Source organism: Spea bombifrons, chromosome 1 (assembly GCF_027358695.1).
Source record: "Spea bombifrons isolate aSpeBom1 chromosome 1, aSpeBom1.2.pri, whole genome shotgun sequence".
In the NCBI taxonomy this organism is placed as follows: Eukaryota; Metazoa; Chordata; class Amphibia; order Anura; family Pelobatidae; genus Spea; species Spea bombifrons.
The window spans coordinates 143,799,295-143,814,697 of NC_071087.1; the positions used below are offsets into that span (position 1 = coordinate 143,799,295).

Sequence of the window (15,403 nt, forward strand, 5' to 3'; positions counted from 1 at the left end):
AAAGTTACAAAGCTTGTTTACTGGTGAGCCTGAACTAAAACCAGGCCCGGCCCAAGACAAAATGCTGCCTGGGGCGAAGTTTAAAATGCCCCCCCCATTATCTACCATTCCTCTCCCTGCCGCCCTCCCCCATTATCTACCCTTCCTCTCCTTGCCGCCCCCCATTATCTACCCTTCCTCTCCCTGCTGCCCCCCCATTATCTACCCTTCCTCTCCCTGCCGCCCCCCCATTATCTACCCCCCCCGTACTTACCTTTCAGCAGTCCTGCGGTGAGTCTCCCTGCTCGGTCTCGGTGCCGGCTTGTAATGCTGAGCGCCGAAAATGACTTCATCTTCCCGCGCTCAACATTACAAGCCGGCACCGAGACCGAGCTAGAGGGCTCGCAGAGGAGAGAGTGAAGGGCGCCGAGCGGGTACTGACAACTTGGTAAGATAAAACCACTCGGCGCCCATCACTCTCTCTCTTCTCAGCTTTAAAAAAAAAAAAGAAAAAGGGCTTGGGGCTTCAAAAGTGCCGCCTGGAGCGGTTGCCCCACTCGGGTCCATTGTCGGGCCGGGCCCTGACTTCAATGAGTCCTGTAATGAAAAAAAAACTAAACCTGGCTACTAAACACCTTCCCTTCACTTCATCTATTCTAATTACTTTTCAAGCTGGAGGTATGGATGAATGCACAGAGGCTAAGTACTACTGATTTTCTGGAATAAGAAGGGTAATATTTATACTACAAAGATTAACAGGAAGGACAGGCATGTGGTTGGATAAAACCTATAAGAGTATATTTATCCAGGTGTGGTAGTAAAAAAGGATCCTCCAATGACTCTGTTTTTTATTCATATATCATGCATACAACTCTTCTCACCCACCAGTTTGCCATTCTATTTGAAGAAGGGACCCCTGATATCCTGTATGTAATTCTAAGAATACAGACCGACTAAGTGGTATCATACACGGAAAATTTTATATTTCCTAGTGATTAATACAACTTGTTCATACCAAGGATGATTTAGTACTCTAGTTTATAACGTTCTGCTTACTTTTCTGGTGTTTAAAAGTTACCAGAATTTCCAAAGTTCATCTGAAAAGATGCTGAGGTTATACAGATTAATATGAATGCAAAGGCTTTTCAAGAGATGCATATAACGGTTTATTTTAACAATCACATACAGATTTATTTGGAAACTTGATATAGGCAAACTTCCAAATATAATACAGTTCTCCAATGAGATTAATACAAAGTAATATGCACTAAACCTTAACAGAAAATGTTTGTCCCTAATTAATAAAAAAAAATATGATTCTACATGAAGGCTTAATCTACAATCAGCCAATCTCCTCAATGTGTTGTAGTAACACACCATCGTTCGCCTACAGCCCCCTATTCAATTAATAAACCTGATGGGCAACAAGCCAATATACTTCAAATATACTGAACAAAGTATCCAGGGACGACTGTTCTTTGTGGTGAAGAAGGGGAGCACATACACATAAGGATGCAATATAATGGCACTATTTTTGTGAGTCTCTACACTTGTGAAGTGCAGAGCTGCTGCATCCCTAGGGGCTCACCTAGGTACAGAAGTACAGCTTATTGTGGACCCGAGGCTCACAGGGGAGCCAGCTGCCCCATTTAGAGTTCATCTGCCTGCAATAATATTCATAGCAAAACTCTCAGTACACAGCTACACATTGCAAGTGTAAAACTTACATTAATAATTAACAATTGACGGCTTTTTATAACTGCACAGAATAAAAGTGCTATCCAACACTGTCTATGTAAAGTAACGCCTTTACAGGTTGAACAATAGTTTTCAAATCTTTAAACAATAACTACCGACAGGCCATATTTTAACTAAATGCTTGAATGGGTATAGATAGGTCAATCAGTTAACTAACCAACATTTAAGAACAATTGGATAATTGGATAATTTGTGCCAAATAAACATAGGGCAGTACAAGCATTGCATTCTAACCAATATCTTAGGATGTCAGTTTGGCAAAATAGTAACAACTCTTATTGACACACATCAATCTGAAACAAAATCAGCTAGGGTGACCAGATGAGCCATTTTCTTCTAGGATACAAACATTTCATATGTTGCTAATAACATAAGCAAATGTAATGTGATGCCTTGCAATATGTGGAATGTATAAGCTCATAGACAGGTACCAGTCAGTATGTTCTACATAATACATACAGCAGAGGATCATCTTATATGTGCTGGTAATCAACAAGTCAAATGTGTACAGTCATCAACAATTGCTGACATGGGGACCCTACTAACATCTTCATGGCAATCAAAATGACTACTAAACTTGTCTAAATTTGCAAAGTAGCATAGAGAACACAGGGAAACATGATACCAACAAAAAGAATCATTGGAAAATTGTGCCCGTGTTAATAACATTCACTTACATTTACAAATAATAAAGTATTCACAGTATTTCAAACAAAAGCATTACATCATGGAGTTAAATTGTATTTTCCATTACTATGCACAGGACAAGGAGCTGCTGTAAGACACAATATAATGTGAATGATACTAGTTGAAAGAGAGATTTTTTTACCTGGTTATGATAAAATATTTCACAATGTAAATATTTACACATCTATTATGGCATATTGGATGGAGCCACTGTGTCTATTTAATGCACCAGAACATTATATTCTGCTGTTCGCTGCCAATGTTCATGAAGATACAATACAACAGTAACGGCAAATGAAGAAAGAAAAAAATGTTATGCGCAGAAGTCTTCTTTTCTCATTCATTCCAGCTATCACCTTCCATGAACTGTTTCCAAAATGTATCCACTACATGTTTCGGTAGAAACTCTTTCTTACTCATCAATAAAATGTCCCTTATCTTCAAAAATGTTGGTGAGGATTTCTGTGCTGATGGCAGGAGCCTAACCGAAGCTGGAAATAGAAAAAGAAAAAAAAAATATATATTATATTAACAAAAATATTTATTTTGTGGCCTGTGGCATGCAGGGGGTTAAGGTAATATTTGTATAAAAAAATCCTTTCTACCTCCTCCACCCATAAATTGTTCTGTTCAAAGAAACAAACCTTGTGGGTCAGGGGTCATCTAGCAATGATCAGTGAAAGGAAATTGTCAATTTAAACAATAAAGTTTCAGAAACAAATCAGACAAAAAATTTGCAAAACAATTAAAAGTAATCATCAGATTGAAACATGAAGCACTCACGTGCACCAGTATCCCCCAGTACTTGGAAGCTGGCTAGAATAACCCTTATACACTTCAATAGAGTGCATAGACGTCAGTATTTGTGTATACCTGTTCACAAACATACCTGCTTCTAGTGGCATCTGCCCCACTTCTTTAGGTTCTAAGTCCTCCTGAGTTATAAAGAATGAAAGTTCTTTCCCAATGTATGTAACCTATAAAAACAACCAACAAGCAAAATGCTTGTAGAAATCTACAATTCTGTGGGGAAATAGATTCCTATTATGCAATACAATTTTACTCTAAATTTTGGTTTATCCACCAGTCTAACATGTCTCTAAATGTTTAGTAGTGAAAACATTTTCTCCATTATATAATTTATATGCAGATATATCCTTACATATATACATACATACACCCACACACCTGTACACACAGGTTTATGCCATAAACCACAGATCCCAGCTCCTAGCTGCAGAGTATTGACTGCTGGGGGATCCTGACACATTAACTCTGACCCTTTCCTTAATTGTAATTATGACACTTACCAGAAAGACTCAGGAAGCATGTAAATGTCCTGTGCATTATAAATCCCTGTTTTCTGACTATTATAATCCCTTGTAATGATATGCATTATTACTTATCAAACATGTATATAATTGGGTAGTTTAGTTAATAGTCTTAATATTTAAGATTCCATGTGGCTAATTAACACAAGTGATAAATAAATACGGTTCCCAAGTTCAATAATACTAAAGAGTCACTGCTTCCCTCGCCAACACCCAATGAGCACCCACTGCAGAAGATCAGATTCAGTCCTGAATCACCTAGCAAAGAGGTGAGCCCCAAGCTAAGAGGACAGGGACTTACACAATCCCAACAGTGAGAAGGCTCATGTGTAGCCAGGTACAGGTTTGTACTGAGTGTAATAGGCAAAGTACAGACGGATCCAGATACCTGGATGGGTAAACTGCAGGCAGGAATTACACATGGGTGTGGGTGTAGGATGCCAGGGGTTAATGCAGAATCGATGGTCAGACACAGCCAGGTTCGGTACAGTGGGTGGTAGTCAGAAAAGCCAGGAATGTTATACAGGTAGGGAAACACAGGAACAGTGATTTGCGGAGCTGGCTGACCAGACCCTGGTTAGTACACAACACTTGTGACTTCCGTTTCGGCGGGCAGCACCTGCCTGCCGGCAGCAGGTCCTGGCAACTTGACACTTGGTTGTCCTATGCAGAGTTGCTCACATATCCATGGCCAACCACCAAATTGAAAAGCAAAATAGTGATTCTGTGGTATCAGTACTTACATGGGTCCAGAAGTGGACACTAACAATGTCAGCAGAAACCATATTTTATTTAACTGCACTAAAGGCATAGTGTAGACTTCATAACAGCCACTGCATTTTTACCAGGTGTTGCAAGTCTTAATGAATGAGAATTAGTGTGTAAATGAGTGAATGTATGAGTATGTGGGAATGCATGAGTATGTGTTAATGAATAAGTATGTAAAAGCATGGAAGTGTAAGTGGGAGGGAATAGATGGCATGAGAGGCTGTCTGGGGACAAAGACTGCACAGACATACAGTTTGGAGACATAGATTGCACAGAAATGCTGTTTGGGGGAAAATATGGAAAGTCCAATGTGTCCAATCCGGATGCGGTCCCATTTGTCTGTATGTCAAAAAGGAGTGTTATTTTATGCGCAGCATGATATTTTCTGTGGATATTTTCAGAAGCCTCTCATCAATTTTCAAAATCATTTTGTTTATTTTTTTTATTGCACACACAGGACTTCCTCTGGCACCCAGATTCAAAAACTGCTGAATTTTAATAGATTTTTATTCATGACTTAAAACTCACCTATACAAACCTGTTACCCTGGCGATCAGTTTCAGTGGCAACTCAGCTTGTGGTACACCCATGCTGTGGTGTTGAATATGCAGGAAGTAGAGGAAAATTAACTTTTTTTCCTCTGAACTTTACTTTATTTTGTTCTTTTACTTTTAGATTTCTAAAGTTAGTCTAAAGCTGTCATTTTAGAAATGTGATCAGAAAGGACATGTGTACATATTAATAAGATAATAAGATATCACAGCTATTTCTGGTGCTCTGCAAAATATCTTGAAAATAATTCTGGGGACAGCCTCTCCCCGGTTCCATCAAATCGGGGAGAGGGTGTGCATGGAGGCTCCACCATTTAGAGGAAGTACCTGAATAGCGGAGCTGAGACCAGAGAAAAGTGGACAAAGACAGAAGAAAGGAGACGAAAGAACTAGTAAAGGCAAGAGGGGAAGCGGAGCTGCAGAAAAGTAGACAGGGACATGGAAGCAGTTGGTGGAGAAAGTACGGACACATTACCAGAGAGCATGAGAGAGTCAGAGAGAAAGTGAGTGATAGTAAGAGAGAGTGAGTAAGAGTTTCAAAGCAACAAAAGCAAAAACAATGGTTTTGGATTTTTTCCCCCCCAAATAGGGTTATAGATAGGCCTTTTCTTTTTTCTTTCATTAAGATCTTAAGTTTGGGGGGTCATCTTATAATCGAGCAGATACGGTATATTACAGGACAAATAATTGAGCCCATCAGCTATCACAATGAATTCATAATGTACAGATCCACAAAATCACACACTCATGTTTACTAATAAGCACATTAGCACATGTTAACTTCATTGTTTTTCCTGGAGTAGAATTAAGTCTTACCGCTGGTGTAGGAAAAAAACCTTGTGGATTACGAAATACTCGTTAGTGTAATCAAAACATCAAAATTTCTACTTTTTGTTATCTTTCAAACAGTTCCAGCAAACTTTAAGATATCAATTAACCACTGCTAGAAAACCGTCAGAAAGCGAACGCGAACACACATTCACTGAAAGCAACAAAATTAATTTAATGATAAATTAAAGGAATTTGTCTTACCAAATTGGGGTAGTTTACTTTGGAGAAAAGAAGCTTACATGGAGATATAATTACCATATACAAATATATGCAAAGAGAGTACAAAGGCCTGTCTGGGGATCTTTTCTTTACAGCCAACAGAGGTACATCCTTCTAGGGTTAGGGGAAAAGTGTTTTCATGTTAAGCAAAATAGAGGTTGCTTTACAGTCAAGGCAGTAAATATGTGGAATTCACCACCAAGTTGTTTGTTTAGGCAGATCCAGTTAAAACTTTAATTAAAGGGTTGGATGCATTTCACATAGCCATCATGGGTTATAACAGTTTAACTTTAGCATAGCAACAGATACTTGGATCGGTTGAACTTGATAAGCATTGTAACTGTTCCCATTATTAAAGGGGATAAGTCACCAAGCTAGAAGAGGTAAATAGTCTTACCTGAATCTATAAACGAATTAAATTCCCCATCAAGTTTTGTATATGGTACAATATGATATTAAACTAATACATATTTTTAATAAGAAGAGATATTATGTGAAATAAAGACAGACTAACCTTGTTGATTACATACTTCCAACTGATTGGAATGTCATTCCCTAGAAGTGCTTTCACCCACTGAACAGGATCTCGATAATTTACTCCACTGCAAGCTCTTATTCTTCCATCAAGCAAAAGGCTGGCTTTGTGACTACAGCCCTAGCAAAGAAAAATAAAAAAAAAGCTTTCATATGATGTCTACATATTACGTATTATATACAGTAGTGTAACTATGAAACCTGTAAAAACCCTCCAACGACCAAACCAAAAAGAATGTATGTAGTGGAAACTTTATCTATTCCTCTCTCAAACCTCTACTACAAGGGACACCACAGCCATCCGATGCACTTAAATGCATATGATAGCTGACAGGCCCCTTGCATTTGTTGTTGTGTCCCCTTGCAAATGCATGCAAGGATTCTGTAGATGGAGCTGCCATCAGTACTGACTGGCAAACATCACGTGCCTGAAAAGTGCTTCCATTGAAATCAGTGCTTCAAACAGTCAATCAATGCTGTGAAACAGCAGACCACAGAAGGGGCTGGGAGCTGCAGCTTCTCTCTAAGGTAAGTTATATAGATTTTAAGGCTAAATTAATACATAGGAAAGTACTTACTTTGAAAGCACTTTCATTTGCATTCATTGTTCAAGGGGCACCCTGGGGCACTGGAGTTTTGCTTTAGATAGCAGTGTTTATGTATATTTTCTATAAGTAAAGAATACATATTACATAGTACTTAAAAGTAGTGTAATATGCATGCTTCATGGTTGGGGCTGCATTGAACATTGGAGTGTCCCTTTAACCTCACAATTCAGAATGGAAGTGCCAGCCTTCTCAGGATGCAAAATGGTGACCGAGTAACCCTATTTTGCACAGAAGCACATACATGCAGAGGATTTTTCAATTATTTTTTTAACAAATCAAAAGGCTTGCAACTATCTATCTATTTTATTATACAAAATCATTCAGTGGGATTGACGTGATTTACTTGAACAGTAGAATACACAAGGTATTTTTAGAGCAACTGCTCACAAGGAGTGTTCCTGGAGGCTTGAAGCTCATTTGAGTGCAATATGCAAACACTTATGCCAAGTCCCTTATTAATCTTAGCGCACATGAGTGCTCTGTGAGCCAGAAAGATATTGATCGATGGAAGTAAGAATGTTTTTGTCCTGAGCCAGGATATTTTATTAGTGCGGATAACATTAAGGCGACTAATATAATTCAAACTATAAAGACGTTTGCTGGAATTTACCTATAGGAACATTGTGATTAATATAACTATTGATTAACCCTGGTTCAAGCAAACGGATATCACAACATTGATGTTAATTTAAACAGCTTTAATGATCTGGTGAGCAATGCCTGCTGTATTTTTCTGTTATGGTACAAGGGTTACTGTTGGGATTTGTACCGTTTTGTATTTAACACACATTCTGATTGTTTAATATCGCCAACCTGACCTCCATTTTTTCTGTCACAACACTTTTTGCCCAGGTCCTGGATTGGAGGAGATGTCCTCACAGAGACACCAATGTAGGTAGAAAATAATACAATAAAACACTGACGCCAACACATTTTGTACACACTTTTACTTTTCAACGGAAGATAGGAGGAAAAAGGGAAGAGAAGCTGAGGCAAGTATGCTTGCCACCTATAACCATGTTGTAGGTTTGGGGTCCAAAAATAAGGCATGATAGCAAGAGGATTGTGAACACAGTCAACTCACATCAGTTTAAAATATAATTGGGTGGTGTCTGAACAAAACACAACTGCAATGTCTATGTGTGCCATTAAACAGTTGTATGAGACCCACTAGACCTCAGAGCAAAATGCATTGAACTTTTGAAAATAAACATATGAAAAAACAGTGGAGTGGCTATTCCTGCAGAGACCTTGTCACAATATATATATATATTTAAGCTGATCAGAGACTTAAATTCCCATCACACCATCAGCTTATTCAGTGTTCCAAAATTATGAAGGTTAGTTTCAAATGTCTTATGCTATTTAGAGCACTGGAAAAGGTTTTCTACTACTGGCTCTTAAATACTTTACAATACCTGGCATAATTATAGCATGAAACCATCAGCCAGTTTTGTGATTAAGGTAAGGAGCTAATGTTTCTGAAACCATCTCAAACTGACTGTTCCAACAGTGTTAAATGTACGACAAGTTTTTGCCGAAACGTCTGTAAACACACAATGGACTAAAATACCTGTAACTGAAACTCCAAGACATCTTTCCCTGGTTTAATCTTCCCTGTCTTTATGAGCTCCTTCATTTGAACTCTCTTTATTTTTCTCTCAGCTCTTCCACTTAGCTGCCGGTTGGCTGACGGGCCTGCTGAGTTTTGATCAGGACTGTGGGATTCTGCAGGGCTGCTGTGTCCTTGTGACACAAATAGCTGTTGAGTGTTTCCCACATTGGATGTTCTGTCTGAAATAACAGATGCTGATGTAGTATTTCCCTGGGAGGTCTCATCAAATGTATTTAATTGCAGATATGGACCTGCAGGAGAAATCTGTTTACTGGCAAGGGACATCTGGTGATCCATTCCAACAATATTATTGCTTGTGTCTGTAATATTTAATATGCTTTTAACACTAATAGAATTAGAAGAGTTATTTCCTGGTGCCGAAAATTCTAAATGATCATTTATTTTGTCGTGCAGGTCTGCAGGGGCAATTCCAGAACATAAATCAGAACGTAATAAAACATTTTCTGTTCTTCTGGGCTTTCCTCTTAATATCAGCTCTGAGCTAGAATTTTCTTCTCTTCTTTCCGATGCCAGGCGTGTGCCAGGAACATCTTCAATACTACAGACCTCGGGAGATCCTACATATCTCATAAATGAGTGTTGAAATGCAGGGCTCATGGAGTCTGGCGTAATACATGCTGCTGGAACCATTGTTGCCATGGTGCTTCCATTAGTATGATTGGCACAAAGCCCCTCATTAACTGTACATAAAGCAGATATCTGATTCCTTCCAGGAGATGTATTAGAACAAAAAAGAGATGAGCTCTTCTTTCCATTATTAGCATTTGATCTCCTACTTTGTTTATATGCTACTTCATTTTGATTATTAAGGACTTGCAACAGTTTCTTCTGGCTGGATGCCAGCTTGGCTATCTTGTCTCTTAATATTCCTTTTTTAAAATAATCCACAGAAGCCCTTTGTGAGAGAAACAGAAAGGCAATTAAAACCCACAAAGATGATGACCAAAGTTTAGGAGACACAGATAAGAGATATCCCTTGGTATATCTCATTATGGCAGTTCACATCGTCTGTGGCAGTAACTTGACAACTTTACGTAAAGCCAAGCCCACCAGCTACGGAGCTTTACTGGGAATCAAATGGACTAGTAGAAAGAAAGCCATATCAATGGCATTTTTCAGTAGGCACCATGATTTACTGATATGAAAGAGCGTGTTTAAAAAAAAAAAAAAAAAAAGTTGACAGAGAGAAGGTTGAAACAACCTAGGGTGAACTGCTCATCAGGACAATTAACACCTCTTCCAGTTTAAAGTGAATAAAATACTAATCTTCAATTGAGATTTTGCATTAGATTTAGAAAATGAAGCTTTACATGGACCTACCACAAAGGTGCCTTTAGCAGTATAAGAAAATACTACAAACACAATAAGCACACAATTGTTACTTAATAGAAACATAGAAAGTGACGGCAGACACTGGCATAACTACAGGGGTCGCAACTGTAGTTCAACCTCTACGACTCCTTACTGTTTCCTCATACCGGTTCAAAATTGTTTACAAAGGCCCTTTCGGCCCTACACCACACCAATCCAGATGAGAAGGGCCCTTTCTAAACTATTTTGAACCAGCATAGGGAGACAGGAAATCGGGTTCACAATAAAACTGAGGCTGCTCACACACTGTGTGTGAAATAGCTGCAGTAATGGTCAGAGGTAAGAGGGGGTCGGAGGTGGGAAATAGGTATTTCTGTTTGTGTGTGTGTGTGTATATATGTGTGTATGTATGGATGTGAGCATGGATGTGTACTTGTGTGTGTGTGTCTGTGTGTGAGCATGGATGTGTAATTGTGTGAGTGTGTGTGTGAGCATGGTTGTGTAATTGTGTGAATGTGTGTGAGCATGGATGTGCAATTGTGTGTGTGAGCATAGATGTGTAATTAGAGTGAGACAGAGTGTGTTAGTAAGTATGAGGAAGTGTGTAATTTGTATAAGTGGGTTAATATATATTGTATGTTGGACGGGGAAGCAAGAGGCAAAGAAGACACAGACCAGTTGTGTTGCCACAGTTGAAGTTGGGGGGCCCCGGGGCACCAGGGCCCCGTGGTTTCTAGGTACGCTCCTGACAGCAGATAAGAATCATTCGGCCCATCTAGTCTGCCCAACCTCATAATAATTTCCTTAGTCCCTGGCCTTATCTAATTTCTTGTTTAGCCGTATGCCTACCCCATTCTTGTATTAAACTCTACCACTTATGCTGTTCCCTGCATCCACTACCCTTTCAGTAAAGTAATATTTCCTGCTTATATACTACTTTTAAACCATTGTCCCTCTAGCTCAAGACTATGTCCTCTTGTTGTAGTAATATTTCTCTGCATAACGGTAGAAAAGTTGAAGTGCCTAATTACTTGTATTTTTTTGAAAGCGTGTCCCCTTCATTTTTCTGCAGGGCATCCACCTCATCCAAAGCATCCTGGATCAGACGCATTTCTGCAATAAATTTATCTGCACATATAGAGAAATACAAAACATAAATATATGGACATATACTAAAAATATGAATTATATATATATATCATATATTATAATTCATGAAAATGATATACCAGAGTATAACAAAAAAAAATTGCTTAAAGGAATAGGCATATATTTTTATAGGTCTGTCCATTTAAGGACTGTCCATTTAAGTACTTTTTTTTTTTTTTTTACAATTTTATCATTAAATACAGCATTATAAACCTCATTATGTCTTAAGGTGTGCCCATTTTGCATTTTCCCCTATTTTGTTGCATTACAACTTGGAATTATTATTTGGATTTCATGTAATGGACATGCACAAAATAGTCCAAATCCTATGAAGCCCCGTAAATAAGATATGGTACAACGAATTACCTTCAGAATTCCCATAAATAGTTAAATGAAGTCCACCTGTCTGCAATCTTAGTGTCATATGATCTCAGTATATATACACCTATTCTGAAAGCCCCCAGAGCCTGCCACACCACTAAGCAAGGGGCCACACCACTGAGCAAGGGGGCACACCACTGAGCAAGGGGCCACACCACTGAGCAAGGGGCCACACCACTGAGCAAGGGGCCACACCACTGAGCAAGGGGCCATACCACTGAGCAAGGGGCCACACCACTGAGCAAGGGGCCACACCACTGAGCAAGGGGCCATACCACTGAGCAAGGGGCACCCTAAGAAAGCGGAACCATGAAGACAAAGAAGTTCTCCAAACAGGTCGGGAGTTGTGCAGAAGTACAGATCCGGGTTCAGTTATAAAAAAATATCCGAAACAAAGAGCTGGAAGGGTAGTCACACGAAGCCAGGTCATACACGGGTAAAGCAGGAACACAGGAAAGCACTTGGTAGCAAGAGTAAAACACAAGGGCAAAGGAATCTTGCAGGCTACATGCTTAGAAAGGCCAGAGCAAGGTGGAGCTTAAAAGAACTGCCCACAGCACGCAGTGAATAGGCAGAGAGCTCACAACACTAGAGAAATCTCAAGTGTGGCTATGAAACCATGTCACATTGCTTAAAGAAGCAAATACGTTTTCTGTTCTTCAAAAGGCATGTGGGAGACTCCCCAAATATATCAAAGAAGATACTCTGGTCCGATGAAACAAAAGTTGAGCTTTTTGGCCAGCAAGGAAAATACTCTGGCGCGAACCCTCTCATCACTCCAAGAACAGTATGCTGTGGGGATGTTTTTCATCTGCAGGGAAACTGGTCAGACATTTGAGACCAGATAGAGGTTCAACTTCCACCAGGACAGTGACACTGAGTATACTACTAAAGCAACACTCAAGTGGTTTAAGAGGAAACATTTAAATGTCTTGGAATGGCCTAGTTAAAGGTCAGACCTCAATCCAGTTGAAAATTTCTGGTATGAGTTAACGATTGCTGTACACCAGCAGAACTCATCCAACTTGAAGGAGCTGGAGCGATTTTGACTTGAACAACCGGCAAAAATCCCAGTAGCCGTGCTAAGCTTATGGAGATGTACCCCAAGAGACTTGTAGCTGTAATTGCTGCAAAAGGGGGCTCTACAAAGTATTGACTTTGGAGGGTCGTGAATAGTAATGCATGCTCAAGTTTTCTGGGGGGGAGTTATCTTATAAATTATTTTGCATCTTCAAACTGGTAGGCATGTTGTGTAAATCAAATGATACAAAATCTCAACAAATCCATTTTAATTCCAGGTTGTAATGCAACATAATAGGAAAAATGCAAAGGCAGATGAATACTTTTGTAACACACTGTATGCCTATTAAACGTGCACAATTCATGTTTGAAGTTGAAAAGCATGTAAAGTCTGTAGAATGTTTCTATGTGAAACATTCTGCAGAGCCACTTTACTATTCCCTTCTAGGTTGATTGAACCAGTCTGTCTACTGATTCCCATTGAATACGAGAGAATGCGGCCACTTCTCCCATTGGTCACCATTCCCCATGGACAAAGCACTTCCCTCATTTTTCACCATTCCCCATGGACGAAGTACGCATTTCTCCTATTGATCACCCTCCCACCATCCGCCCACAAGCCTTCGTACCCCCACCCCAAGGGTGTGCCATAATCTTATTGGTTGTTCTTTATGGAATTCCTTGTGTTTATTGGTTAATGTGCCCCAAACCCTAATTTAAATCTTTATCCATTGTTTAATCACCTCTCTATTGTCCTGGTGTGTATAAAAGATCTGGTTTTGTCTCTAATAAAGGAGTGTCTGTTCCTGTAGATCGTCCTGGCGTGTTTTTCTATGTGGGTGGTCTAAAGAATCCCCTTTGATTGCCATCCCCTGCAAGATCCCTGGTTTGAACAGGAGCGGCTAACATCCTGTAACTGGCTGACAGAGAGGGAAACCCAGCAATGATGTCCAGGGAGTAATCGGGTAGTCTGGGTCCTGTTACAACTACCAACATTGCCCACAATTTACTTAACCCTAATTCAGCCTGAGGTCACCACTACAAATTTGGTTTCTCAGCAAACTGAGAAGTACAAAACAGCTTCCACAGCATCCATTCCTCACTTCCAAATAATTCTAACACTTTCATGTCATTCATATATTACTTCTCTGGGATCATCTTAAACAGTCAGTACAGATATATTCATTGCATTTGCTGAGTTTCTACTTTGAATTAACTGATAACGCTCAATATCAACACTTTTTAAATATGCACCTCTGTACTCTGATTTATGTCATTAGGGCTTGTGGACAGGGACACAGTACCACAATGATTGCACTTTTTTGTAATTGGGCGTTAGTATCTTACTATCTTACATTAAACAGAAAAATCATAACCACTTTATCTACTGTCAAAAACCACAGATTATGCTTCTGCCAAATGCACCACTTTGCAACAATAACACAATTTACAATAAAACTGCTGAGAGGGAGTAGAAAAATTAGCATGTGGACACCAGCTAACAACAAGGATTCTTAATTCATCATACAGCAATTCAATGTATGGACATATTATACCTGTATCTTCTGATGTTTGTAATTTTGCCACATAGAGGTTTTTTTGACGATTTTCAATATCCTGTAAAGTGTCAATAATGGCCTTTGGGGAAAAAAACATACTAAAATCACAAATTATTTCCTTTGAATATTTATCATTTAAAGTTTTGATCTCAAACAGGTTAGCTTCTAGCATGCTCAATAAAATATAATATACAGGTAGGTATAAAACTAGCTATTTCAGGAATTTAAGAGGCTCACAAAATTGCCATAAAAGACTTTCGTTACGTTACCATAGTAAGGGCATAAGGAAGTCAAACATTTACAGGTACAGAAGATGATGGGCCTTATGGGGTTTTTTTCTAGTAAATTCTATATTCTAAATTCTTTAACCAAGGTCAAGTTGGACTCAAGGCTTGCCTCAGTGGCTTGTGAAATACTGGTCTTGCCCACAACCTTAGAAAGTATTTGCAAGGATGTTTACCAAAACCTTTAACAAGAGGAGGAGGTTGAATAGACTAGACACACAGATGTGTTGACCCAGACACAGCCCGTCTGCTCTTCTATATTATTGGAATTTATTTCTGTACTGCTGAGTACACATATTTGTATGTATGGATACATAATTGTTCATAACTATATTTGCATTGGGAATAAATAAAAGGAAATAAAAAAAGCTTTGTATTTTTGGTATTTCAGCATAAAAATGTCTTACCTATGAAGGGTTTTCAAATAAGTATGAAAAAATACTATATTTACATTATAACGTTTTCCTCTTGTAATGTATCTTTGTGTCTCTCTTGCACATACAGGAAAAGTAATTTCAACTTGTGAGGGCTCCGTTCCTGGAAGAAAACCCATTATGGGATAGTCTGACATAACGGCTCATTAAAACAACCATTATCAATGGTGGAAAAAGGGGGTGTGTTTAAGGAAGACATTTTTTACTTTCTGTTAAATTCATCTCTCTTGGTCATGTAGTTATTGCAAGAAAAGTGGGATTTTCAAACAACACTGACTATACTGCAACAACACGGCTGGGTGGCCAACTGGAAAGAGGGTTCGCTGGTTCCGTGGACAGGGGCATCTCATCATTCCAGAAAAA

The 15,403-nt window shown here is 39.0% G+C and overlaps 1 protein-coding gene across 1 annotated transcript; it reads right to left on the bottom strand.

Moving 5' to 3' along the window:
• Positions 1 to 6,414: 6,414 nt before the first annotated feature.
• ANKRD31 (ankyrin repeat domain 31) lies at positions 6,415 to 15,166 on the bottom strand. The gene is made up of 6 exons (XM_053454444.1): positions 15,058 to 15,166; positions 14,320 to 14,401; positions 11,245 to 11,341; positions 8,840 to 9,797; positions 6,639 to 6,779; positions 6,415 to 6,498 (listed from the first exon to the last, which is right to left on the bottom strand). The coding sequence occupies exons 1-6, from the start codon at positions 15,157 to 15,159 to the stop codon at positions 6,415 to 6,417; spliced, it is 1,464 nt and encodes a 487-aa protein (XP_053310419.1). The 5' UTR covers positions 15,160 to 15,166.
• Positions 15,167 to 15,403: the final 237 nt, after the last annotated feature.

Coding starts and splice junctions, on each gene's coding strand:
- ANKRD31 (XM_053454444.1), bottom strand. CDS start 15,159: ATGGGTTTTCTTCCAGGAACGGAGCCCTCACAAGTTGAAATTACTTTT. Junction 14,402..15,057: donor CAAGAGGAAAACGTTATAAT/GTAAATATAGTA, acceptor TTTTCCCCAAAG/GCCATTATTGACACTTTACA. Junction 11,342..14,319: donor ACAAACATCAGAAGATACAG/GTATAATATGTC, acceptor CTATATGTGCAG/ATAAATTTATTGCAGAAATG.